General features: G+C 44.2%; 1 protein-coding gene and 1 non-coding gene across 2 annotated transcripts; one reads left to right on the top strand and one right to left on the bottom strand.

Moving 5' to 3' along the window:
* Positions 1-66: 66 nt before the first annotated feature.
* ANKRD40CL (ANKRD40 C-terminal like) lies at positions 67-27,683 on the bottom strand. The gene is made up of 7 exons (XM_070357319.1): positions 27,672-27,683; positions 26,765-27,043; positions 5,598-5,713; positions 5,077-5,129; positions 2,155-2,235; positions 1,229-1,389; positions 67-412 (listed from the first exon to the last, which is right to left on the bottom strand). Exons 1-7 carry the CDS (start codon positions 27,681-27,683, stop codon positions 269-271), a joined length of 846 nt encoding a protein of 281 aa, XP_070213420.1. The 3' UTR covers positions 67-268.
* Positions 26,771-26,904, top strand: LOC138984010 (small nucleolar RNA SNORA43). The gene has a single exon (XR_011461371.1). It is a non-coding gene; the product is annotated as a small nucleolar RNA SNORA43 (small nucleolar RNA).
* Positions 27,684-27,966: the final 283 nt, after the last annotated feature.

Below are 27,966 nucleotides of genomic sequence, written 5' to 3'. Positions count from 1 at the left end.
GAGTTGTTGTGAACAGAGCCTGGCCATTTGTCGTGAGTATCAGGAGTACATACCCGTGCCTGATCAGGATTGGGGTACAACTTTACAAACTAAACTTGTGTTCATAAGTATACTTAAATTTTTAAAGTACTTTAAACGTACTCTACTCCCAAGCCTAGAGAAGTTGCACAACAAGGAAATAAGTACATATATGAAGTTAGCAAACTGTTGGATGCATCCAGACTTCATTATTTACAAAATACTGATTCCAGTTTTTCATTTCTGCGATCTAATACGTCATTTTTGCAGCATTGCTGTTGTAGCAGGGCTTGTCTAACAGAGATGGTGTATGTTCTGTCAGTTCAGAGCTTCCATTTTTCATTAAAATGAGTTCTACTTCCTGAAAGTCCTGTAGTCTTAGAATGTCTTTGTCCTTAATATGAAAAAGAAGTTACATAATGGTTCATGAATACACATAAACTTACGGTGAAAAGGCTTTAATAAGATTGCCCCAGCACTGTTCTCTTTCCATCCATGGTAAACTAAGTCAGCAGTTGAGGATTGTTTTCCTTTCCTGTTTTTGTGTTTCAGACCTTGTTGCTGATTTCCAAGGGGAATAAAGTCTCAATTTAAAAAAGACTTTAGTCCATCCAGGGCACTAATATATATATATATCTTATATATATATATATCTTAAAGTATGATCATTCCACCACTTTTAGTTTGCAAAGAATACACTGTTAGCCACGGCACCAATAAGAATTGCTAAAAAGCATTTTGAAAGTTGCTTTTTAAAAAATGCCCAAAGAGATGAGAGTTTTCCTCAAGTTAAAAAATGAGATTTATTTTGAATCAGAAAAATACATAAAAATGCCCCCAGTTTTGTTTCCTGAGATTGCAAAGGCTTGACTTTGCTAAGCAGGTTAGAGTGGCTTCGTATTTTCTGTACCCAGGACCAGTTTGTTGAGATTGGAAGCTGGCCATACATACTGAGCTAGGGTTTTAAATTTTGGTTGGTTGGTGTAATTCAGACAATTTAAAAGAGTGAGTAAATTAAAGGTGTGCAAATCTGTAAAATCACCAGATTGAAAATAACCTAGCTACCATGTTTGGCTATCCTGCAGCTAAGATGTCCAGTGTCTTGGATTTGTTTTCATATTAGTAATACAAAAGCTAGTGATCGGCTTCACTGAACATAATTTTACCCACCTAGAGCCCAGTCTCTATTTAGAAACTTGTAACACCCTACCTTTCTGAGCAATGTGTTTGGTAGCTTTCTGATCTTCTCCACTTGCTCTGGGTTAATCCCCAGTTCATAGCAGCTTACTTGTAGTAGATTTTGGTAACTCAACTCTTGTCTATCCAGTTCAACTTCAATGAAGTCATTTTCTTTGTGGCTCTGAATTCTGACTTTAAGTACCAGCTCTGGATCCCACAAATTTTTATGTAAAAGAAACAAACATTTTAAACATCAATTATACCAAAGAGCTGAATAATAATATTATAAAAGGCATATATAAACTTAATTATCTGAGGTTTTTATAGGAATGCTGGGCAAGCTCAGGTATATGCCCCATTATACTCACCAAAAGGCAGTGTGAAGCCAGGATCTAAAAAACCCAGTGTGTGACATGCAGTACCTTTGGCAATACATCTGTGTTGGGTGTGACTTGTTGGGTGTGCTTTGTTGGCTGTTTGAAATGTTTGAAGAAAATGTGTAGCCCTAGGGCTCTATATTCTTAAGGGTGCAGATCATCCTGTTGATTCCTGTTGGATCCCCTGGGACTTGAGGGGCAGATAAACAGGATAATTCTACCATCTTTGAAGACATCTTTGGGTTTCCCTGATGGCTCAGCTGGTAAAGAATCTGCCTGCAAAGTGGGAGACCTGGGTTCGACCCCTGGGTTGAGAAGACCCTCTGGATAAGGGAATGGCTACCCACTCCCGTATTCTGGCCTGGAGAATTACATGGACTGTATAGTCCATGGGGTCGCAGAGTCCGACATGACTGAGCGACTTTCACTTTTCACTTGGAGACAGTGGCATTGGGTGAGTCTTAAGTCTTAAAACTTTAATTGTCATAAGAAGGAGCAGTCTTGACTAAAGGTGGAGGAAGTTGATGAAGCCAAATGACGAAGTTGGCTCTGCAACATGACCTGGGGGTTGAATCCTCACCTGGGCAGGTGTCAGCAGGTTTGGCGTTATCACCTGGGTCAGTTGGCAACTGTTGATTTGAGTCTCCTTGTTTATGTTCACCTGAGAAAGAATTGGAGGAGGAGAGGTGAGAGACAGCAGCAGCTCAGCATTTAGCTGTGTGCCAACTCTGCCAGTTAGATGAGGGATAATAGAGCCCCATCGCCACTTTCTGCTCTGCAGCTCCTCACAGGAAAAAACTCGAGAAGGGCAGTAATTAGACTCAGACTTGAACAGGAATTTTCCTTAATTACTGCTTAAATCATGAAAAGGAACTGAGATAGTATTTTTAAATGATACGTAATCTGAAGAAATATTTATAATCTGTGTGCTTGTTTCTACTTAAATATATTTGGCATCGAGAGTTTTGTGTCTCCAGATCTTTAGCAGAGTTATACAGTTAAGAGAGTCCCTTTAATAAGGAGAAGTTTCTCAACCAGAGGGAAGTGAAAGGAGGGAACATTAGAGCATCCAGGTGCCAGGCCTTTTACATAGAATATCTTCCCAAGGCTACTCTGTGCGGTGCTAGTCCTTGGGGAAATGATTGAAACAACAGTTAAAAACCCAAAGTGACCTTTGTGCTGGTGTTTACAACAGGAGAGAGAGATTAATCAGGTGACCTCAGGTAAATGTGCTATTAACAGTTGGAGGCCTGGTGAAATCAAGGTACACAGTGTGAACACCTGCAAGGGGGCCAAGAAAGACCTCCCTGAAGGCTCAGTGACCTGACATCTGAAGGTTGAGTCGGCTTAACTAGATGCAGAGGGTGGAGAGAGAAGAGCTTTTCAGGGCCTGGGAACAGCAGAAGGCCCAGTGCAGTGGTTCTTTAGAAAGAAAAGCAAGTCAACATGGCTGAGTGTGTCAGGATTGTGGGGTTATCTATCAACCTCTGCCACCCAGTCTGTGGTTGCTAGTCACGTGAAATGGGATATACTCTAAGTATGAAGTACACATTGGATTTCAAGGACAGGAAAAGATGCAAAATTCTTTTTAATTTTTAATATTGATTTTATGTTGAAATCATAGTTTTGATTTATTGGGTGAAATAAATATAATTAATTTCACCTGCCTTTTAAATGCGGCTACAAAAAAAGTTTAATTACCTATGTGACTTGCGTGCTAAGTCACTTTAGTCTTGTCCAACTCTGTGAACCCTATGGACTGTAGCCCGCCAGGCTCCTCTGTCCTTGGTATTCTCCAGGCAAGAATACTGGAGTGGGTTGCTGTGCCCTCCTCCAGGGGATCTTCCCAACACAGGGATTGAACCCGTGTCTCTTACGTCTAACCTGCTTTGGTAGGTGGGTTCTTTACCACTAGTGTCTTATGTAATATTTTAATTGGACAATGCTGGTGTGAGTGAAAGGTCTTTATTCTAGAACAGCGTCAAGCCATTAGACAGTGTTCAGGAGAAGACTATCATAATCAGACTTGCATTTTGGAAAAAAGAATCACAACAGAAAACCTCATTGGCCTCACAATAATCCCATGGGGTGTAGGTATTATTCCCATTTTCAGACAAGAAAACGGGCTGAAGAATAAAGTAACTTGGAGTTTGCTCCAGGAAATGGCAGGACCTGGATGTCACCTAGTTAAGAGGAAAGTGAAAAGACATTGCTAATTGTTCAGTCATGTCCAACTCTTTGTGATCCCAAAGGCCCGGCACCTGTCATCTGTCCATAATTGTCCAGGCAAGAATACTGGGGTGGGTAGCCATTTCCTTCTTCAGGGTGTCTTCCTGACCCAGGGGTTGAACCTGGGTCTCCTGCAATGCTGGCAGATTCTTTACTGTCCAAGCCACCGGGGAAATGTGGCCCAGGGCAAAATGGCTACCCAAGGAATTGCAGCCTCCCCACCTGAATGCTGTTACCTGGACAGGGTGACTTGCCTCTGCCCTGCCCTGTGGACCTCAGAGCATGCCCTGCCTTGACCACCTTTTGCTTGAGTCACTGCCGGGTGCAAAGGAGACAGCAGAGTGAGGGACTTTGGTGGAGGTTAGAGCGTGGTGGGCTGAGAGAGGAGAATCACACATTTGAGCCACAGCTCCCAGTCTCTCAGCAGGTGCTCCATTGTCCCATCTGATTTTGCTTACAAAACTCAAAAGTATAAAAAAAATTCCAAGCCAACGACCACAGAGCACTTAATCCCAAGTGTGAGGTCTGTCTGCATGTAGGACCCTGCACAACTGCTCTGATCTCAGGCCCATGAAGTCAGTTCTGTTGGGGCCTTAAACCATACTTTTTCCACACTGCTAAATGCTTCTCCAAAAAATAAGATAGTCTTGCCCAGTGCAGCTCTCTCCCAGGACAGAAATGTCCCTGTGCCCTTCCACTCCAGCCGTGGAGGGAGCTCCATGCTGGTCTGGGAGACTGAGTGACCCAGACACCTGAACTGGAACAATGCCCTTCTCACCCCTTCACTCCTCATGCCACACAGCATGAGATGTCCCCCACGTGCAAAAGCATTTCATTTTCGTGATGGACCTGTGGATGGACAGGGTCTCTTAGAGGTCAGAAAGCATGCTCTTTGAAGTCTGGCAGATTTGGATCTGAATTTTCCCTATGCTCTTTAGTAGCAGTGACACCTTAGACAAGTCACTTAACCCTTCTGAGCCTGTTTTCTGATCTGGAAAATGGGTTAATAATCTCTACCTCACAAGCTTATAAGAAGGAATGAGAAAATGCACAGAAAATACAGCCTCTCCTAGCATGTACTGAGCACCAGTATTTGCTGGCTGCTGTTACTAATTATAGCTGTTGATACTTGCCTCCCTCTGAAAGGACCCATGGTCTACTCACTGCTCTTGACTACACCACTGGCAGAGTGGGGAAGGACACCCCACCCCTCCTCAGGCCTCTCCCCCGTCCTCCTTGACAACCATTTTGGAAACAGGATTTAAAGACTCACCTGAGGGCTTCTTCACATCCAGTTGGGGTTCAGCCATGAGTAAGTTCTGTAGTCTGTCAGATCAGCAGCCTCTCCAGCATTTATACTGAGCTTCCAATCAAATAAAGCCTCAGTGCATCTATCTGCTTTGAAACAATATGTTCTTGTCATTGGCCAGTGAGATAGGGCAGGGTCGGCCTGTTTTACAGATAGGCAAACTAAGGCTCAGGTGTTTCATATGACTTGCACAGGTTGCTGCAACTGAAGGAAGGGACTAAAATTCAATGCTCTCTCCTCTCAGCCTGTGTCCATGGGGAAGCAGTGCAGGCTAATACTGCTCACCCAAGGGCCCCTGAGAGGGGAGGCCTTTGGAGGCACAGCCCTCCTTGGGAAAAGTTGGTAGCTGCTACCTCAAGGGATAAGAAAAGTCAAACAGTATCTCGAACAGACTCCCTCTCCTCCCCAATTCTCTCTCCCCTTTCTCCCAGCACCTTCTTTAGCATCTGTGCATGACAAGAAGGCAAGAGCACCTGGGCACATACCTGGGGAGACTCCTCTTTGGCAAGGATCCTGAGTCCTCAATTCCAAACATCAAGATGGTGAAGGCAGGGGCTGGAGCATGAGGTTTTATGAAGAGTGGGTGGGGCTGGGCAAAGTCCTGGGCAGGGCAGCAGTCTCAAAGGGCTGAAGGTAGGAACTCACATGTTTGAGGTGATCCTCCCATTTCATTGAACACTCCAGTGTCAGAAGTGGGGCATCAGGTGGGGCTTATTATCATGAGGCTAGAGGCAACCGTGATCAGCGGCCATAAGTTTCTCAAACCAAGCTGTGCATTGAAATCACCTGCAAAGCATGATGTGGGTGTCGGGATTATACCCTCCAGTGAGTCCTGCTTAATTTGTCTAGGGTTCAGTCTGGGCCCTGAAAGTTTAAAATCTCCCCCGAGCTGATTTTAATCTGTGGCCAAAGCTGAAAGTCACTGATTGGACCAAACTGCCTAAGGTGCAAATGGGGAAATGGAGACCCAAAGCAGATAAATGCTCCCTGATAGTCACAGGGGCAGCTGAGCACAGGCCTGGGGCTAGATCTGGGTCACCTTGTTGCCAACCTGATGCTGTCTCCTCAGCATGCCTGGTGCCCTTCTGCCAAGAATGCAGGAGGCCCCGCCCTGGGCAGAGAAGAGGAAGCAGCAGGGATTCACCTGGCTTGACCTCCTAAGGGAGTGGAAGGAAAGGCACTTTGGCCAGCCCCGCTGCCAGGGTGTGTCACCCTTGAACAGAGCCACCCTGCACCCCTCACCTGTGTGGTGGGGCTGTGAAGGCAGAGAGACTAGGGATAAAAGTGCTTGTGCTTTGAGGGGGAGCCTCTTGCATCCCCAACGTCCCCATGTCACTTGCTCTGTCCATACACTCGCCCACTCCTCATTCACTGGTTCACTCATTCATGCATTCTCTCAACAATACTCACTTTTTGTTGTTGTTTCGGGGAACCCTCTTTTTTTCTTTCTTTATTGATTGCACTGTGCAATTGCAGGATCTCAGTTCCCAGACCAGGGATTGAACCCCCCAGGCCATGGTAGTGAAAGTCCAGAATCCTAGCCACTAGGCCACCAGGGAACTCCCTTATATTTTTATTTTTTAAATAAAATAAATATATGCTCTAGAGTAAAAAGTCTAATGTTAAAAATCAGAACCCATTAGCAAGCAAGAGCAAAATGTTTGTTTGGAGGCAGCCACACAGGCCTGGGTGTGAGTCTTTTTTCATTCATTATGTTGGGCACTTAAGGGACCCTTCTATTTAAATATTAGCTTTTGTGTGTGTGGGGATGGAGGATCGCTTTTAATTTTGATATCGTTTTAAATTTACATAAAAGTTGCAAGAATATATACCCTTTACCAATGATTAACAATTTGCCATATTTGCTTTAATTCTCTCTCTTCCTTGGTATATATATGCATGTGTGTGTGTATAATACACACACACACACACACACACACACATTTTCCCCCTGAAATTTGAAAGTATGTTATAGACATGCTCCTTTATCCCTAAAGACTTCAGGGTGTGTTTCCTAATATCAAAGGTATTCTCTTATATATCCAAGATACAAGGATCAAAACCAGGGAATCTAACTTTGATATACTGCTCTCAGCTAAACCATAGTCCATACTCAAATTTTTCAATTAACCCAACAGTATCACTCTTAACGCTTTTCCCTGGCCCAGGATCCCATTCAGAGTTATGCATCATGTTTAATTTTCATGTCTCATACATTCCTTTAATCTAGAAAAGTTCTTCAGCCTTTCTTTGTTTTCCCTAATATTGACATTTTGAAAAGTCCAAGGGAGTTGATTTTGTGGTTTGTCCCTCACTTGGGTTTGTCCAGCGTTTTGTTGTGATTAGGATCAGATGACGTGCTTTGATTGGGACAGCACAGAAGGGGTATGTCTTTCTTAGCACATAATAATGGGAGGCACATCTTGGTTTGTCCCATCTTAGGGGATGGTGACTTTAATCACCTGTGAAAGGAATTGTCTGCCAGGTTTTTCTATTGTAAAGTATGTCTTTTTTCCCTTTCTTAATTAAGATCTAACTTAGGAGGAGGTACTATGAAACCATACAGATATCCTATTCCTTCTTCAAATATCTTATTCTTTCCTTCACTCCAGTTTCCTTGAGTTATAACCCATTAATCCCATTATTTATGTTGGTGCTCAGATTATCCCAACTGTGTACAGTATCTACTTACAGCTATTTCCTATATCCTGTAATCCTTTCCCATGCTCCATCACTGTATGAGCACTTTCTCACTTCTTGGCACATCAGCTTGTACTTTCCCTGCCTCAGCCCCGGATTCCATCATTTGTCCAAGGAGCCACGTTCTGTTCAGTGGGGGACAGTATGCTCCTTCCCTTGTGGGTGCCAAGAAGAATGCTTCTAGGTCCTTTCAGTGGAAATCTGGGGACACACATACACACACATGTCTCTACCTATTTTTTGTGTGTATGTTAATATATTAAATACAACAAGTTCATGCTGATACTTCTGGTTCCATTTAAAAACAAAAGAATTTCCCCTAGCTTTCTCCAATTCCATTTTGTAGTTCTTTTCCAACTGTGGGAAATCTGGCTCCTAACTTCTTTATTTACTCATTCGCTCAGTCTGACAATACACAGACCAAGTAGTTCCAGAATTGCTTATTTGAAATACAGTTGGGTTGATTGTGTTTGCATTTTAGGAATCTTCCCAATCCTTATTTACATATATATTTTGAGCATATAGCTTGATTCTAAGAGTCAAAACTATTCAAAAATTAGAGTCGAGTCGCTCAACATTTCCATGCCTTCCCTGCGTGCTCCTCTGTCCCCTGCAGGAAATTATATCCTGTTTCTGACTTCCGGTGCTGCTTTTTGAAAAATCAAACAGATACTTGTGTATTTCCTTATTATTCCTTTCTTACAGAAAAAGTGGTATAAAAATTCTTTTCTATTTTGCTTTTTTTTCCCACTAAACAATATATCTAGAAATCATTCCATATCAGTTCATAGATATCTTTTTCACCTTCCCCGAACCCTCTATAGTGTGGGGATTCTATAGCTTATTCACCAAATTGTTTATGTATGTTTCCAATATTTTGCAATTACAAACAAACAATGATATAATTAGTAATATTGGATCCATGTATTTTTTTATTATTGGAGATTCGTATTCTGGGTAAATTCCTAGATGTAGGATTCGTGGGTCAAAAGTAAACACAAACTTTTGTCAGCTATTACTATATTTCCCTCCATGAATGTTTAACCATTTTGCATTCCTACCAGCCACATATGAGACCAACATCCACAGTGTTGTCAAGTTTTGTAATTTTTCCAATCAGATAGTAAGAGATAGAATGTAAAAAGGTAGGTTTTATTATTATTGAGGTATGGTGAGGCCAACAGATCAGGAGACAACTGACATTGAAAAGATAGTTTATTACAGTTCCAAAGAGGAGGAGGACATGCCATGCCACACAAGGCCACACAGAAAGGCCCCAGGGTTGGCCAGGAGGCAGAATGAGGGGAAATGTAGACAAGAGCCTTTTTTTTCATGGGAAGTAGGAAATCGGCCAGACAAGTATAGGATTGTCTACTTTGTATCATTTCAATGGGCTCTTTTGAGGCTGTGTAGGGGCTGCCCCTAGCTGTCTGGTACCTGGTCCTGGGGTTCATGGGGGCAAACAGAGTATGAGAACTTCCAATCCTGCCACACTGGAATCCTTTTACTGTTCTAGCTTTATCTGTTCGTTGTTGTTGTTCAGTCACCCAGTCATGTCCGACGCTGCAACCTCATGGACTGCAGCACGCCAGGCCTCCCTCTCTGTCCCTCACCATCTCCTGAAGTTTGCCCAAGTACATGTTCATGTACATGTGATACCATCTGCCATCTCATTCTCTGACGCCCTCTTCTCCTTCTGCCCTCAATCTTTCCCAGCATCAGGGACTTTTCTAATGAGCTGTTCACATCAGATGACCAAAATACTGGAGCTTCAGCTTCAACATCAGTCCTTCCAAATGAGTATTCAGGGTTGATTTCCCTTAAGATTGACTGATTTGATCTCCATGCTGTCCAAGGGACTTTCAGGAGTCTTCTCCAGCACCACAGTGCGAAGGCATCAATTTTTCGGCACTCTGCCTTTTTTACAGTCCAGCTCTCACAGTTGTAAGTGCCCACTGGGAAGACCACAGCCTTGACTATATGGACCTTTGTCGGCAGAGTAATGTCTCTGCTTTTCAACACACTAAGTTTGTCATTGCTTTCCTGCCAAGAAGCAATCATCTTCTGATTTCATGGTTGCAGTCACCATCTGCAGTGATTTTAGAGCCCAAGAAGAGGAAATCTGTCACTACTTCCACATTTCCCCCCTCTATTTGCCATGAAGTAATGGGGCCGGATACCATGATCTTAATTTTTTTAATATTTAACTTTAAGCCGGCTTTTTCACTCTCATCAAGAGGCTCTTTAGTTCCTCTTCACCCTCATCAAGAGGCTCTTTACTTCCTCTTCGTTTTCTGCCATTAGTGTGGTATCATCCGAATATCAGAGGTTGTTGATGTTTCTCCCACCTATCTTGATTCCAGCTTGTAACTTATCCAACCCAGCATTTCTCATGATGTGCTCAGCATATAAATTAAAAAACAGGGTGACAGCAGACAGAGCCTGTACTTCTTTCTCAGTCTTGAACCAATCAGTTGTTCCATACAAGGTTCTAACTGTTGCTCCAGGTTCCTCAGGAGACGGGTAAGATGGTCTGGTATTCCTGTCTCTTTAAGAGCTTTCCACAGTTTATTGTGATCCGCACACTCAATGAAACAGAGGTAGATGTTTTTCTGGAATTCCCTAACTTTCTGTATGATCTGTTAGTAGGCCTTTTTAATTGTTGGTGGACAATTCTTTATGGGCCTCTTGCATGCAGTTAGTGGAGCACAGGCATTGGCTGTCTTTGGACTTGTTCAAGAATATTTGTATAGTGAACAACCTTGAAAGTTAGAGATAGTGTCTGTCTTCGGAGCACAGGGCAGATTTCTTTTTTTCTTTTTTGGCCATGCTACTTAGCTTGTGGGATCTTAGTTCCCTGACCAGGGATTGAACCTGGGCACTGGCAGTGAAAGTACTGAGTCCTAACCACCAAACTGCCAGGGAACTCCCAAAGGACAGATTTTCTTTGTTGTTCAGTTGTGGGGAAATTAACAAGATGGCTCCAGCCAGGCTCTCTTGCCCTGCACTCTGACGCCCTCTTGCCCCATTTCTGTAAACAATGACTGCCCAGTTACGTAACAGCTGAGATCACGGATAGCACTGTGCATGTGCCTCATGAGGTACTTGCTTGGCTGCAGGCTACTCTGTGTGGTATGCCTGAATAAGCTTCACCTGGAAAAGCCCTGAAGGGTTGTGTGCAGTTACGTTGTGTTCTGTTATACCTGCTGCTACGCCTGCTGTGCCAGCCAGGAGAGAATAAACACGTCTGCAGTGTTTATTAGGCTCCTCTTGCAGCCTCCTAGCTCACACCTTGCCTACCATGGCTTCAGCAAAGTGTGCACAGCAAAACAATTGGCATCCCAAACGGGATCAGTGAGACACCGGTATAATGAAGATAACATCTCCCTTTGGGACCAAGGTCAGGCAGGCTGACTGCCCAATAGAAAAGATTCTGGTTTCCTAAACTTGGGGATCCTCCTCTGTAAACTTTTTTTCTTAAAAAAAAAAAAATTTATATGCATATGTTACTTGGAAAAACTATTTTTAATGACTGAGGAAAGTACTGAGGCAAGTGGTCCAGAAGACAGCCTGCGGGATCCTCCCTCACATGGAGAAGACAGCTGGGAGCTCCCGGTTCCTGGGGATGTTACGCCACCACTGAGCCAGAATAGACCTGAGATTGCGGTGAAGAGTGAGAAACCAACACACTTTCCTGTTTCTGTGATTAACAATATAGGGACCAGGCAAAAATAACTTGGCTGCTTGCTCCAGGAAATATTTGCTCCTGGGAGATAAGACTGTGAATCCATTAAATAGTACTTGGCCCTTAGCAGACCCTCAGACTGGCTTCTAGGATTGGAGACCCAGCTAAAGATTCAATTTGGCTTTATAAAAAAGATGGCAGCTCTGGGAAGGGAGGGCAGCATAGGAGGAAGAATCCTACTGGGTTATTTGTGAGTGCAGGGCCATCTGTGATTTGCTCAACTCTCTCTGAGCCTCAGTTTCTTTATCTATATAGTGGGTGATAATAAATGATTCCTTTTGTACAGTTCATGAGGTTCTCACAGCAAGCATACTGGGGCGGCTTGCCAGTCCCTCCTCCAGTGGATCACATTTCGTCAGAACTCTGCTGTGACCCATCTGTCTTGGGTGGCCCTGCACGGCACGGGTCATAGCTTTATTGAGTTACGCAAGCCCCTTCGCCACGACAAGGCAATGAGCCAGGAAGGGGTCAAGGCTATGGTCTTCCCAGTGGTCACATACAATTGTGAGAGCTGGACTGTAAAGAAGGCAGAACACTGAAGAATTGATGCCTTCAAACTGGTGCTGGAGAAGACTTCTGAAAGTCTCTTGGACAGTACGGAGATCAAACCAGTCAATCTTAAGGGAAATCAACCTGAATATTCACTGAAAGGATTGATGCTGAAGCTGAAACTCCAGTATTTTGGTCATCTAATTTAAACAGATGACTCATTGGAAAAGTCCCTGATGGTGGGAATGATTGAGGGCAGAAGGAGAAGAGGATGTCAGAGGATGAGATGGCTGGACAGCATCACCAATGCACTGAACATGAACTTGGGCGAACTTCAGGAGGTGGTGAGGGACAGAGAGGGAGACCTGGTGTGCTGCAGTCCATGAGGTGGCAAAGAGTCAGACAGGACTGGGTGACTGAACAACAACAGCAGCAACTATGATGATTCCCTCTGTTCTGCAAAGATAGAATGTAAGAGCTCTATATCAGTTGTTACTATTGGCATTGCTTGATGGAATCCTGGTTGGCCCTAGAGAAGCCAATTCAGATGAAAGCCTTGGGTGACCACTAGGGTACGGGAGAGGACGGGGGCCTCTTTCTTCAGGGGCAGTTCTGTTTATCAAAGACCCTTCACCCACTAGCACCACTTTCCCTCAACTGTTTTTTTTTTGCTTTACATTTTATTTTATTTCTTAAACTTTTATTGTGTATTGGGGTGTAGCTGATGAACAGTGTTGTAATAGTGTCAGTTGAACTGTGAAGGCCCTCAGCCATACATATACAATGTATCCATTCCCCCTCAAACTTCCCTCCCATCCAGGCTGCCGCATAACACTAAACAGAGTTCTGTGTGCTATACAGCAGATCGTTGTTGGTTATCCATTTTTATTCATTTATTTATTTATTTTAAAGTGAAGTGCATTAAAGAACTTTATTTATTTTTTGGCTGTGCTGGGTCTTCAATTTCTGCATGGACTTTTCTCTAGTTGCAGAGAATGGGGGCTACTCTTTGTTGTGGTGTTTGGGCTTCTCGTTGTGGAGAATACGGTGGAGCTTGGGCTCTAGGTGAGTGCAGTTCCAAAGTCGTGGCACACAGGCTGGTTGCTCCCCAGCATGTGGAATCTTCCCATACCCAGAATCAAACCCGTGTCTCCTGCATTGACAGGCAGAGTCTTTACCGCTGAGCCACCAGAGAAGCCCCCAGTTATCCATTTTAAATATAGCAGTGTACACATGTCCATCCCAAACTCCCTATTCTTTCCCCCATCTTCCCCCCGCCTCCCTGTGATAACCATAAGTTCCTTCTCTAAGTCTGTCTCTTCCTATTTTGGAAGTAAGGTCATTTGTATCATTTCTTTTTAGATTCCACATATAAGGGATGTCATACGCTATTTCTCTTCCTCTGTCTGACTGACTTCACTCAGTATGACAGTCTCTAGGTCCGTCCATGTTGCTGCAAATGGCCTTATTTCATTCTTTTTCATGGCTTTTTAATACTTTTTAACAGCTAGTCCCTTAGCTGTTTTGTTTGCTTCTTGGGGACAGGGGGCACTATTGTAGCCAGATATATATATATATAAACCCCCCTCCCCTGCTTTGGTCCTGGATTCCGCAAGAAGGCTCCCTTGAGATGTTGATCTATAGACAGTTGTTATAAATCAGCTATTATGTCTATAGACAGCTCTTATAGATAGCTGGCTGTTAACCCCCTATGGTGCTTGAACTACAGGAGTGGATGGGCGAGTAGAGTCCCAGAGCAGCTGCACAAAAAGGAGATTTTAATAACTTAAAATCTGTTAGGGTGGTGGTTTGTCTATTATGAAGGCTTCCCTGGTAGCTCAGCTGGTGAAAGAATCCTCCTGCAATGCAGGAAACCTCAGTTCAATTCCTGGGTCAGGAATATCCCCTGGAGAAGAGATAGGCTACCCACTCCAGTATTCTTGGGCTTCCTTGGTGGCTCAGCTGGTAAAGAATCTGCCTGCAAAGGGGGAGACCTGGGTTTGATCCCTGGGTTGGGAGGATTCCCTGGAGAAGGGAATGGCTACCCACTCCCGTATTCTGGCCTGGAGAATTCCATGGACTGTATGGTCCATGGGCTCGTAGAGTCGGACACGACCGAGTGACTTTCACTTAGTCTGGTATGCTGCCGCTACACCACAAAGTTCAAGAGACTAACAGTCCTACCCCAGGAGAAGGAAATGGCAACGCACTCCAGTGTTCTTACTTGAAAAATTCCATGAACAGAGGAGCCTGGCGGGCTACAGTCCATGAGGTCGCACAGAGTCTGCCACAACCGAGCAGCTGAGCACAGCACAAGAATCCTCTCTGCTGTCTGTGGGGCTTCTCCCTAGGATGTTGCTGCTGCTTTTGTTTCTCTCAGGTTGTGGGTGTCTTCCTCACTTCCGGAGACTCAGGCAGACAGGAGGCTGAGAGTCCCATCACCTGCCCAGCCTACCTGGTGCTGTGGGCTGTGAGACTCTCGCTGCCCTGATTCCTTTCTTCACATCTGTGTCTATGTGCTGGTTAGTATCTATGGTATTTGTTTTGTTTTTTTTTCAGGGTCTACAAATAATTTTATTGAACAAATAACCCAACAGCCTTCCTAGATTGAGGACTACCCTCCCCAAGCCATTTCTCACACTAACTTAAAGCACAGAGTTTGCATAGTAAGGAATTAGAAGTCAGACTTTGCCCCAACATCATGAACTAGATTAGTTACAAGTTATTTGCAAGCTTTTACATTTTGAGTGTTCCTTTTATGGCTGTTCTCTCCTTTCTGCCCCTACACACGGGGCTCAAGTGTTTTTCTCTTGACTGATCCTGAAAGGATGGGTATACCAAATGGAAAGGGGTGGGCTCCTCAGAGCTACTGGCACCAGCCCTAAGGTGCTGTGCCTTACCAAAGGGTTGTGGATGTATAAGGGCAAGGAGGATTAGACACAGTAGGTGGGATGGGGCACAGGCATCCAGAACACTTCCTGATCTCCCTTCCATGCCCTCTCAACTTGGGGTGGGGTGGGTAACAGCTAGTTGCAGTGGGGAGGAATCATCCCAGCTCTGGGTAGAGGGAGAAACCTCTACACCAGTCCCTACTCCTATTAACAGTCAGCAAATTGTCCGTTCATCTGGGGCTGGGAACAAATGGGCAGGTAGGCAGGGATGATCAGGCTTGTTCTGCCCCCAGCTTCTGTCCAACACTGGAGGAATCGAGGTAGCAAACAATTGAAATGCTCCTACAAGAGAGTAAAGGCACTGAGGGAAAGGAAGTTCCTGCTTGTGTACAGCTCCCATAGCCCTGGGGCTGGGAAAAGGCAGACCTCGCTTGTAAAGTGCTGTAGTCTCCAGCAAGGCTGGGCCCTAGCAAGCTTGGAAGAATGCAGGGCAGGCAAGGGCACAGGAACCAGACATTCCTGACTAGCACGTGCCCTGCCATGCTCCTTGTAGGGATTGCTGGGAAAGGTGGACTGGTAATTCCGCCATCAGCCCTCGCCAGCTACCGTCACCTCTGGTCCACATACAAACCAACAGCCAACCATCATTTAGGACAGCCCTGCTCACAGCTGAAGGTTCCAGGCCAGTGGAATTCATTCATGATTGTGGCCCCAGTCTAGGTTCCTCACTAGAAGCCACACCTTGAGCTCAGGGATTTCTTGCTGGGGCAGGAGCTGTTTATGCCTGTCACTGCTCTAGGCTCACACCTCACAGAAGCTCACAGGGAAACCCACAGGCATTAATCCAGTTTGACGGTGCCCTGAGGAGTCAGGTTCTTAATTCACCCACCTCGTTTGGCCTGCTTCTGCCTGTTCTTGGTGACAGTTGTCTCCTCAAGGAATTCGTGAGCCGGATCCCATCCTTGTCATAGAACATGGAGCTGTGGCTCATGAATACAAAGAGGGACAAAACTTGGGCCTCACAGTTGCACCAAAGTTTGCTCAGCGACCTCTGGGCCAAGACCTCCCCACCCCAAGGCGAAGGGCCACAGGCCCCGAGCTTTGGAGCCGCTGGTGCCCATGCCAGGGTGGCAGGCGCATGGCAGGCCCCGGGGCAGTTTCACTCTTACAAGGCCGTTGCTGCCGTGCCTTGCCTGGGCCTTGGCTTGCAGACACCGCTGCCGTTTTCTCTCCACAGAAACCTCTGGTATTTGTTGGTTTTTATTTACAAAGCAATATAATGCTTTTGGTTAAAAAAGAAGTAAAAAAAAAGTCAAACCCTCAAAAGCCTGGAAAGTAAAAAATTCTGTTTTCCTCATGTACCGCTGATCCTCTTTACACTGTCTGCACTGTTCGTGGAACCCAGGGTAGGCAAGGTGCAAGCTAAGAATCTGGAAGCAGTCTTGAGGAGCTGTAGGAACTGCAGATACGTTTATTCTCTCCTGGCTGGCATGGCAACCGTAACATAGCCATAGCATAACCATGATGCCACTCCAGTGTAGCCCCAGTGCAGCAGCAGCCAGAGCTTTCATGATGAAGCTCATACAGGCGAACCACACAAAGTAGCCTGTGACCAAGCGAGTACCTCGTGACACACATGTGCAGTGCTCTAAGTGATCTCAGCTGTTACATAGCTGTGCAAAGTCATTGTTTATAGAACGTAGGGTGAGAGAGCCTGACGGGTGCCATCTTGTTAATTTCCCCATGCCTGGGCACCTTCTAGGAATCCCCAGAGTTCCCACAAAGGCAGGGGTGTCTACTGCCTGTTTCCTGATGAGTGTCCAGCACACAGGAGAGACCAGTGCTTGGTGCTTTGGGGTGCCCAATGTTCATTGAATGAATAAAAGAATTATGAGTAAATGATAATGAGTAAACTCACAGTACGAATTTTCCAGTATTTTTTCTATGTGTACACCAGCATAAATATATTTAGGGAGAAAAGTGGTATCATGCTATAAATGTGGTTCTGAACTTCCTTCTGAATTGAATGAATCATTGTGGGTATTTCTCCATGTTACTGTATACTAGGAAATGGCAATGGCAATCTACTCCAGTATCCTTGCCTGAACAGTCCCACAGACAGAAGAGGCTACAATCTGAAGTGTCACAAAGAGTCGGACGTGACTGAGCCACTAAGCAGCAGCAGCAGGGTTTCTCAGCTTCGGCACTATTGGTATCAGGGCAAGAGTGTTCCCTGCTGGGGCTCAGTCCTGTGTGCTGCAGGATATTGAGGAGCATCCCTGGCTCAGTCCTGTGTGCTGCAGGATATTGAGGAGCATCCCTGGCTCAGTCCTGTGTGCTGCAGGATATTGAGGAGCATCCCTGGCTCAGTCCTGTGTGCTGCAGGATATTGAGGAGCATCTCTGGCTGCCACCCACCAGATGCCAGTAACACCCTCCACCATATGATTAAAAATAAAAGGTTCTCTAGATGTTGTCAAATGTTCCCTGCCTGGAAGGCAAAATTGCCTCCATTGAAGAATAGCAGTTATATAGACTTACCTCTTTTTTTTTTTTTTTTTTTGACCGTCTCAGAATATTCCAGAATGTCCTCATGGAATTTTTTTTAGCTCATCCTTCATTGATGCACCATTGTTTCCAGACCCTTGTAAGGGGCCTACCTGAACATTCAGAAGTCCTGAATGTAAGGACTTCTGCAGGAAACTTCCTAGAAATGGGATTGCTGGACCAGAGCAAGGGCAGGCTTGTACCAATTTGTGTCCCTTCTGATGGGGCACAGCGAATGGGAATTAAATTTTGTCTTTGCCAATCTGATGCTGTTTATAAGTAATGGAACTTCTTGTTTTGTCCTCTTATAGAATTGTATTGGCTATTCCTTCTAGGAAAGTGTTAAAAACAGTAATGATTATGAGGAACTCCTTCCTAGCTCTGACTTTAGCTGTGTTCTTGGAAAAAATGTTATCTCATAGACATGTGTGTGTACATCTTATAGATATAAATTCATTTTCCAAATTCTCTGCACTAAGGCTTTAATGTTATTTTTGATCTTAAGTTTGCTTATGAGAGTTTTAATGTTTCTAAGTGATTGGTGGGTTTCATTTCTACTTTTATTATTTATTTCTAATCTTTTCAATTGTGGTTAAAAAGAAAATAGGGCTTGTGTGTAGTATTTCTTTTGGAATTAACAGACTTCCTTTGCAGGTCAAGTCAGTTTTTGCATATGTTTATAAACAGCACATTACCACTACAACTACCCCAGAGCTACACCCAAGCAGAGACACCCCTGCTGTGTCCTCAGAGCTTTGAACAGTACCTGGCATGTAGTCAGTGCTCAGTGTAAATTTGTCAAATAACGGAGTGGATGAGGGGTCCTTGGAAAAGTGTGTTTCTTGCTGTAACATATAACTTCTGAGAAACATGATTATTTTCTTTGTTTTTCAAGTATTCAGTTCAGTTGCTCAGTGGTGTTTGACTCTTTGTGACCCCTTGGACTGCAGCACGCCAGACTTCCCTGTCCATCACCAACTCCTGGAGCTTGCTCAAACTCATGTCCGTCAAGTCGGTGATGCCATCTAACCATCGCATCCTCTGTCATCTTCTTCTCCTCCCACCTTCAATCTTTCCCAGCATCAGGGTCTTTTCCAATGAGTCGGTTCTTCCCATCAAGTGACCAAAGCATTGGAGCTTCAGCTTCAGCATCAGCCCTTCCGATGAATATTCAGGACTGATTTCCTTTAGGATTGACTGGTTTGATCTCCTTGCAGTCCAAGGGACTCTAAGAGTCTCCTCCAACACCACGTTCAAAAGCATCAGTTCTTCGGCACTCAGCTTTCTTGTGGTCCAACTCTCACATCTGTACGTGACCACAGGAAAAACCATAGCCTTGACTAGACGGACCTTTGTTGGAAAAGTAATGTCTCTGCTTTTTAATATGCTGTCTAGATTGGTCATAACTTCTCTTCCAAGGAGCAAGCGTCTTTTAATTTCATGGCTGCAGTCACCATCTGCAGTGATTTTGGAGCCCAGAAAAATAAAGTCTGTCACTGTTTCCATTGTTTCCCCATCTATTTGCCATGAAGTGATGGGACCAGATGCCATGATCTCAGTTTTTTGAATGTTGAGTTTTAAGCTAGCTTTTCCACTCTCCTCTTTCACTTTCATCAAGAGGCTCTTTAGTTCCTCTTCACTTTCTGCCATAAGAGTGGTGTCATTTGCATATCTGAGGTTATTGATATTTCTCCCTGCAATCTTGATCCCAGCTTGTGCTTCATCCAGCCTGGCATTTCTCATGATGTACTCTGCATATAAGTTAAATAAGCAAGGTGACAATATACAGCCTTGATATACTCCTTTCCCAATTTTGAACCAGTCCGTTGTTCCATGTCTGGTCTAACTGTTGCTCCTTGATCTGCATACAGATTTTTCAGGAGGCAGGTAAAGGTGGTTTGGTATTCCCATCTCTTTAAGAATTTTCCAGTTTGTTGTGATCCACACAGTCTAAGGTTTTAGCGTAGTCAATGAAGCAGATGTTTTTCTAGAATTCTCTTTCTTTTTCTATGATCCAGCGGATGTTGGCAATTTGACCTTTGGTTCCTCTGCCTTTTCTAAATCCAGCTTAAACATCTGGAAGTTCTCGGTTCATGTTTTGTCAAAGCCTAGCTTGGAGAATTTTGAGCATTACTTTGCTAGCATGTGAGATGAGTGCAATTGAGAGGTAGTTGAACATTCCTGGGCTTCCCTTGTGACTCAGGTGGTAAAGAACACGCCTGCAATATGGGAGACCTGGGTTCCATCCCTGGGTTGGGAAGATCACCCGGAGAAGAGAAAGGCTGCCCACTCCAGTATTCTGGCTTGGAGTATTCCATGGACTATATGGTCCATGGGGTCACGAAGAGTCGGACACAACTGAGTGAGTTTCACTTTCACTTGAACATTCTTTGGCATTGCCTTTCTTCTCTTAATGGCTGAGAGATGTTTCCAATGTGTGTATTTTCCCATGTATTTTGTTAAGTTTTTGCCTTATGTATTTTTAAAAAATTACAGATTTATTAAAATTTAGTTGACATGACATAAATGTATTCATTATAAAGTGTACAATTTAGTGTTTTTTAGAATATTCACAAAATTGTGCATCCATCACCACTGAAATTTCAGAACAATTTCATCACTATGAAAATAAATCTCTGGTGGTCCAGTGATTAAGAATCTGCCTTGCAATGCAGGGGATGAGGATTTGATCCCTAGCTGGGGAGTTAAGTTCCCACATGCTGCAACTGAGACTGGAGGCAGCCAAATAAATAAGTAAACTTTGAAGAAAAGGAATCTCGTATCCATCAGCAGTCAATCTTCATTCCACCTTGCCTAAACCTTGGCAAATACGAATCTATTTTCTCTCTATGAATTTGTCTATTCTGAACATTTCTTAATGGAAACACATAATATGTGGCCTTTTGTGTCCACTTCTCTCATTTGACATGTTTTCAGGGTTCATCCATGGGGTAACATGTATCATACTTCATGCCCTTTTATCGCTGAATAACAGTCCATTGAGAAGATAGGCTACATTTATCCATTCGTCACTTGCACATTTGGATTGTTTCCACTTCTGAGCTATCCATTATGAATTATGCTGCCATGAGCGTTCTTGTACAGGTGTTTGTGTGGACTTGTTTTCAGTTCTCATGCGCGTATATATAGGAGTGGGATGGCCAGGTCATAGGATAACTGGAGAAGACTCTTAAGAGTTCCTTAGACTTCAAGGAGATCAAACCAGTCAATCCTAAAGGAAATCAACCCTGAATATTCATTGGAAGAATTGTGGCTGAAGCTCCAATACTTTGGCCACTTGGTGCAAAGAGCTGAGTCATTAGAAAAGACCCTGATGCTGGGAAAGATTGAAGGCAAAAGGAGAAGGGGGAGGCAGAGGAAGAGATGGTTAGGTAGCATCATCAACTCAATGGACATGAATTTGAGCAAACTTTGGAAGATAGTGGACAGAGGCGCCTGGTGGGCTGCAGTCCATGGGGTTGCAAAATATCAGACATGACTTAGCAACTGAACAACAAGCATATGTTTAACATTTCGAGGAATTGCCAAATTGTTCTCCAAAGTGGCCGTACCATTTTAAAATCCTAGTAACAATGTAAAAGGGTTGCAATTTATTCACATCCTTGTTCATACTTGTTATTATCTGTCTTCAAATTTTGGCCATCCTAGTGGGTGTAAGGAATTCTTGCCCGAGTTTCTGCCTGTGGTTTTGTATTTCTCTAATGGTTAATCATGTTGAGCATGTTTTCATGTGTTTATTGGCCATTTGTATATATTCCTTAGAAAAATATCCATTCATATCCTTTGTGTATATTAAAATTGGGTAATTTATCTTTTTATTGTTGAGTTGTAAGAGGTTTTTGTTTGTTTTTACATATTCTGGACACAAGTCGCTTATCAGATATATGATTTGCAAATATTTTCTCCTATTCTATGGGTTGTCTTTTCATTTTCTTGATATACCTCTGTTTTTATGTTATGCCGTTGTATCCCCTTCAGCATTATAAAGAAATCTGCTTTGTCTTAACTTCTTTCTGAGTTGAATTCAGCTTTGATCTTCAGGTGATGACCTTGGTTTGCTTTGGGTTTCCGTGTGCCTGTGTATCTTTACCTGTTTCTAAAGTGCATACTAGTGTTTTCAGTGTGTCTCTTCTAAGCATACGGTCATTGCTTGGCCAAGCTTCCTTCCTTCCTTCCTTTTCTCTGTCCTCACATAATGGCCTCCCCAGACCATGCCTCCTTGGAATAGCCACTGCTGTCACTGGACTGAGGTCCTAAGTCTAGACCCCAAAGAAGATGTGCACCCAAAAACAGAAATATAGACCAACAGAACAAGATAGAAAGCCCAGAGATATACCCACACACCTTATGGGCATCTTATCTTTGACAATGGAGGCAAGAATATACAATGGAGAAAAAATAGTCTCCAATAAGTGGTGCTGGGAAAACCGGACAGCTACATGGGGAAAAAAAAAAGGAAATTAGAACACTTCCTAACACCAGATAAACTCAAAGTGAACTAAAGACCTAACTATAAGACTGGAATCTATAAAACTCTTAGAGGAAAACATAGGCAGAACACTCTTAGACAAAAATCACAGCAAGATCCTCTATGACCCACCTTCTAGAGGGAAATATACAGCAAAGGAAATTATATAAACAAGGTGAAACAACCTTGAGAAAATAATAGCAAGTGAAACAACTGACAAAGGATTAATTTCCAAAACATACAAGCAGCTCATGCAGTTCAATACCAGAAAAACAAACAACCCAATCAAAAGTGGGCAGATCACCTAAACAGACATTTCCAAAGATGTACAGATGGCTAATAAAAATATGAAAAGATGCTCAACGTCACTCATTATTAGAGAAATGCAAATCAAAACTACAATGAGGTATCACCTCATGCTGATCAGCATCAATAAATTTACAAACAATAAATGCTGGAGAGGGTGTGAAGAAAAGGGAACCCTCTTGTACTGTTGGTGAGAATATAAATTGATACAGCCACTGTGGAGAACAATATGGAGATTCCTTTAAAAACTAGGAGTAAAACTACCATATGACCCAACAATCCTACTACTGGGCATATATCCTGAGAAGACCATAACTGAAAAGGACACATGTACCCCAGTGTTCATCACAGCACTATTTACAATATCTACTACATGGAAGAAGCCAAGATGTCCATTGACAGATGAATAGATAAGCTGTGGTACATATATACAATGGAATATTACTCAGCCATAGAAAGAAACAGATTTGAATCTGTTCTAATGAGGTGGATGAACCTAGAGCCTATTATACAGAGTGAAATAAGAAAGAGACAGACAAATATCATATATTAATGCATATATATGGAATCTAGAAAATTGGTACTGATGAACCTATGTGTAGGGCAGCAGTGGAGATGCGGACATAGAGCACAGACTTGTGGACACCGTGGGGGAAGAGGAGGATGGGATGAATTGAGAGAGTATCATGGAAACATGCATTACCATGTGTAAAATAGATAGTGGTGGGAATTTGCTACTGTATGACTCAGGGAGCTCATACAGAGGTGTGGGATAGGGTGGGAGGTGGAAGGGAGGTTCAGGAAGGAGGGGACATCAGTTCAGTTCAGTTCAGTTCAATCACTCAGTTGTGTCCGACTCTTTGCGACCCCATGAATCGCAGCACGCCAGGCCTCCCTGTCCATCACCAATTCCCGGAATTCGCTCAGACTCAGTCCATCGAGTCAGTGATGCCATCCAGCCATCTCATCCTCTGTTGTCCCCTTCTCCTCCTGCCCCCAATCCCTCCCAGCATCAGAGTATTTTCCAATGAGTCAACTCTTCGCGTGAGGTGGCCAAAGTACTGGAGTTTCAGCTTCAGCATCATTCCTTCCAAAGAAATCCCAGGGCTGATCTCCTTCAGAATGGACTGGGTGGATCTCCTTGAAGTCCAAGGGACTCTCAAGAGTCTTCTCCAACACCACAGTTCAAAAGCATCAATTCTTCGGCACTCAGCTTTCTTCACAGTCCGACGCTCACATCCATACATGACCACAGGAAAAACAATAGCCTTGACTAGACGGACCTTTGTTGGCAAAGTAATGTCTCTTCTTTTGAATATGCTATCTAAGTTGGTCATAACTTTTCTTCCAAGGAGTAAGCGTCTTTTAATTTCATGGCTGCAGTCACCATCTGCAGTGATTTTGGAACCCCCCAAAATAAAGTCTGACACTGTTTCCACTATTTCCCCATCTATTTCCCATGAAGTGATGGGACCGGATGCCATGATCTTCATTGTGAGACGGCCCCTGGTGGACGTGAGAAGAATGGCAGCTCAGGGCTCCAAATCCACCCTGCCAGTGGCTCTAGGTGGGAGGGGTGAGGAGAGGGCCCTTGAGGCTGCAGGAGGTGCTGAGAGATGATGCACGTCTTCTTTTTTTTTTCCTTTTCTTTTTAAAATTTATTTATTTATTTTTAATTGGAGGATAATTGCTTTTCAATATTCTGTTGATTTCTGCCAAACATCAACATGTCCCCCCAGAGGGGACATATATATACTTATAGCTGATTCATTGTACAGGAGACAGGGATCAAGACCATCCCCATGGAAAAGAAATGCAAAAAAGCAAAATGGCTGTCTGGGGAGGCCTTACAAATAGCTGTGAAAAGAAGAGAAGCGAAAAGCAAAGGAGAAAAGGAAAGATATAAACATCTGAATGCAGAGTTCCAAAGAATAGCAAGAAGAGATAAGAAAGCCTTCTTCAGCGATCAATGCAAAGAAACAGAGGAAAACAACAGAATGGGAAAGACTAGGGATCTCTTCAAGAAAATCAGAGATACCAAGGGAACATTTCATGCAAAGATGGGCTCGATAAAGGACAGAAATGGTATGGACCTAACAGAAGCAGAAGATATTAAGAAGAGGTGGCAAGAATACACAGAAGAACTGTACAAAAAAGATCTTCACGACCCAGATAATCACGATGGTGTGATCACTGACCTAGAGCCAGACATCCTGGAATGTGAAGTCAAGTGGGCCTTAGAAAGCATCACTACGAACAAAGCTAGTGGAGGTGATAGAATTCCAGTTGACCTATTTCAAATCCTGAAAGATGATGCTGTGAAAGTGCTGCACTCAATATGCCAGCAAATTTGGAAAACTCAGCAGTGGCCACAGGACTGGAAAAGGTCCGTTTTCATTCCAATCCCAAAGAAAGGCAATGCCAAAGAATGCTCAAACTACCGCACAATTGCACTCATCTCACATGCTAGTAAAGTAATGCTCAAAATTCTCCAAGCCAGGCTTCAGCAATACGTGAACCGTGAACTTCCTGATGTTCAAGCTGGGTTTAGAAAAGGCAGAGGAACCAGAGATCAAATTGCCAACATCCGCTGGATCATGGAAAAAGGAAGAGAGTTCCAGAAAAACATCTATTTCTGCTTTATTGACTATGCCAAAGCCTTTGACTGTGTGGATCACAATAAACTGTGGAAAATTCTGAAAGAGATGGGAATACCAGACCACCTGATCTGCCTCTTAAGAAATTTGTATGCAGGTCAGGAAGCAACAGTTAGAACTGGACATGGAACAACAGACTGGTTCCAAATAGGAAAAGGAGTACGTCAAGGCTATATATTGTCACCCTGTTTATTTAACTTATATGCAGAGTACATCATGAGAAATGCTGGACTGGAAGAAACACAAGCTGGAATCGAGATTGCCGGGAGAAATATCAATAACCTCAGATACGCAGATGACACCACCCTTATGGCAGAAAGTGAAGAGGAACTCAAAAGCCTCGATGAAAGTGAAAGTGGAGAGTGAAAAAGTTGGCTTAAAGCTCAACATTCAGAAAACGAAGATCATGGCATCCGGTCCCATCACTTCATGGCAAATAGATGGGGAAACAGTAGAAACAGTGTCAGACTTTATTTTTTGGGGCTCCAAAATCACTGCAGATGGTGACTGCAGCCATGAAATTAAAAGACACTTACTCCTTGGAAGGAAAGTTATGACCAACCTAGATAGCATATTCAAAAGCAGAGACATTACTTTGCCAACAAAGGTCCATCTAGTCAAGGCTATGGTTTTTCCTGTAGTCATGTATGGATGTGAGAGTTGGACTGTGAAGAAGGCTGAGCGCCGAACAATTGACACGTTTGAACTGTGGTGTTGGAGAAGACTCTTGAGAGTCCCTTGGACTTCAAGGAGATCCACCCAGTCCATTCTGAAGGAGATCAGCCCTGGGATTTCTTTGGAAGGAATGATGCTGGAGCTGAAACTCCAGTACTTTGGCCACCTCATGCAAAGAGTTGACTCATTGGAAAAGACTCTGATGCTGGGAGGGATTGGGGGCAAGAGGAGAAGGGGACAACAGAGGATGAGATGGCTGGATGGCATCACTGACTTGATGGACGTGAGTCTGAGTGAATTCCGGGAGTTGGTGATGGACAGGGAGGCCTGGCGTGCTGCGATTCATGGGATTGCAAAGAGTCAGACACGACTGAGCGACTGATCTGATCTGATTTGATCTGAGCTGATTCATGTTGATGTTTGGCAGAAATCAACAGAATAGTGAAAAGCAATTATCCTCCAATTAAAAATAAATAAATTTTAAAAAGAAAAGGAAAAAAAAAGAAGACGTGCATCATCTCTCAGCACCTTCTGCAGCCTCAAGGGCCCTCTCCTCACCCCTCCCATCTAGAGCCACTGGCAGGGTGGATTTGGAGCCCTGAGCTGCCATTCTTCTCATGTCCACCAGGGGCCGTCCCACACCTCCAAGAGCTTGGCATTTTAATTAATCTCGTCCCTCCTCGTCCTCCCATGTCTCCCAATATCACCTTCGGGTTTAAAGGCCCAGAGCAGCATTCCCTATTACCCAAAGAGCCTATCTTTCTAGCCATCATGATTTAAGCTATCTTGTGGAAAATCAGCCCAATGCATTTCAATACCTCTCTGTTGAAGTTTCCTCCTCTGTAGAATGGGAGTGGTTTCCCACCTCTCTCAGAAATAACATATACAGTATTTAGCGTGGAGCCTGACACTCAGTCGGTGCTAATAAAAGGAAATCGTTTACCAAGGCTTCAAAGTCCTACTAATGTCTCTCTCTCCACAACTCTCCTGAGAGCTCTCCAGGCCAACAATCCTTTGATTTTTTGGTCAATGACGGTATGGGTTTCCTTGGGGTGGGATGTTTTTGTAGCAGGTACAAACTTCCCAGGCCACAAAGTGACCTGTGTGAACATTTTTATTTCCCATAATTGATTTTAATTGCCATCCGACACTACCTTGCAGATGCCGGATTTGCCGGCACCACGGGTGCAGCCGCCCTGCTGCGCCCGTGCCGTTGGGGCAGAGAGGAAGCGGCTATTTCTACGCTCAGTGCTCAGAACCGTGAGCACGAAGAATGGTTTGTAGCCGAACATCAGTGGGCACCGCACGAGGGAGCCCCTTGTTCCCACGTGCACAGAAGAGAAGGCCGGGGAGGACCGAGGGAGCAGACAGGCACACGGCAAGCTTGGGTCCGGTGGGATTGACCAGGAGAGGGTCTGCTGGAAACGATGGTTCTGTGTGGGAGGACATTTAGGCGTCCTTGAGCACCTGTGACGCGCCTCCCTGGCTGGGGGCTGCTAAGCTGGCGTCCTATGCCACCCAGCCTACGAACGCCTGACGTAAGGAGTCCCTTGAGGGAAGGCCAGAGGATCCGGTTGACAGTGCTGCTGCAGGAAAACAGGGTTTGGGAGGATTGGCTGATTAGATTCCAAAAAAAAAAAAAATTGCCATCCAAATTTTCCGTGTTGCATTGTATGGAAGCATTTTCTTAAAGAATTCAGGGTTTGCTTCAGTCAATTTTGTTTCTGCATCCTCTTTTCCCTGGGGTTTCAGCTAGTGCTGTCAGTAGGGAGAGGGCTTCTGATCTTGGTCACTTTCATTTTCTCTGCTGCATTCTGTGGGGTTCTGGTTCTACTGACCATCACTTTCTGGTCTCTGGTCACCCTGCTGGTGCTCGCAACTGGGACCGTTCACTGAGATGGCCGATGGTCCATCCAGCTTATGTCGTCATATCGTATCCTCCTGACCCTCAGCCTCTTCTGGCCCCAGACCCTCTCTCAGCCACTTCTGTGGGAAACTTGGGAGAGGGGGCTGTCTCCGGGCCTTTTTGCCCAGATAAGCCACTCCACTGAGTCTCCTTACATGTACATACATGTCGGGTATTCCGAGAGGATGGTGTCTCCATGCCCTTGCCCAGGAAGCAGGCTGCTTCCTCTCTGAGCTCTGTGCTTCTCCATTCCAGCCCATCCTCTGGGTGGGAAGAGAATGCGCCTTCATAGTGTTTTTACTGAGCCAAGAACTTCAGTATTCCAGGCTTAGCTCCTTTTGCTTCTCTCTGTTTCTTCTGGAACAGCCCTGACCTGGGGACACCCTCGCTGCCATTTGCACTGGGGCAGGGTGGTATGACATACTAAGAAAGAAGCCTGCCACACCTTCA

Source organism: Bos mutus, chromosome 19 (assembly GCF_027580195.1).
Source record: "Bos mutus isolate GX-2022 chromosome 19, NWIPB_WYAK_1.1, whole genome shotgun sequence".
In the NCBI taxonomy this organism is placed as follows: Eukaryota; Metazoa; Chordata; class Mammalia; order Artiodactyla; family Bovidae; genus Bos; species Bos mutus.
This window is presented reverse-complemented; position numbering and strand designations above follow the sequence as displayed.

Coding starts and splice junctions, on each gene's coding strand:
- ANKRD40CL (XM_070357319.1), bottom strand. Junction 5,714..26,764: donor GCAAATCCGGCATCTGCAAG/GTAGTGTCGGAT, acceptor TGCCCTGCCCAG/GACTTTGCCCAGCCCCACCC. Junction 5,130..5,597: donor CCAAAGAGGAGTCTCCCCAG/GTATGTGCCCAG, acceptor CTGATCTGACAG/ACTACAGAACTTACTCATGG.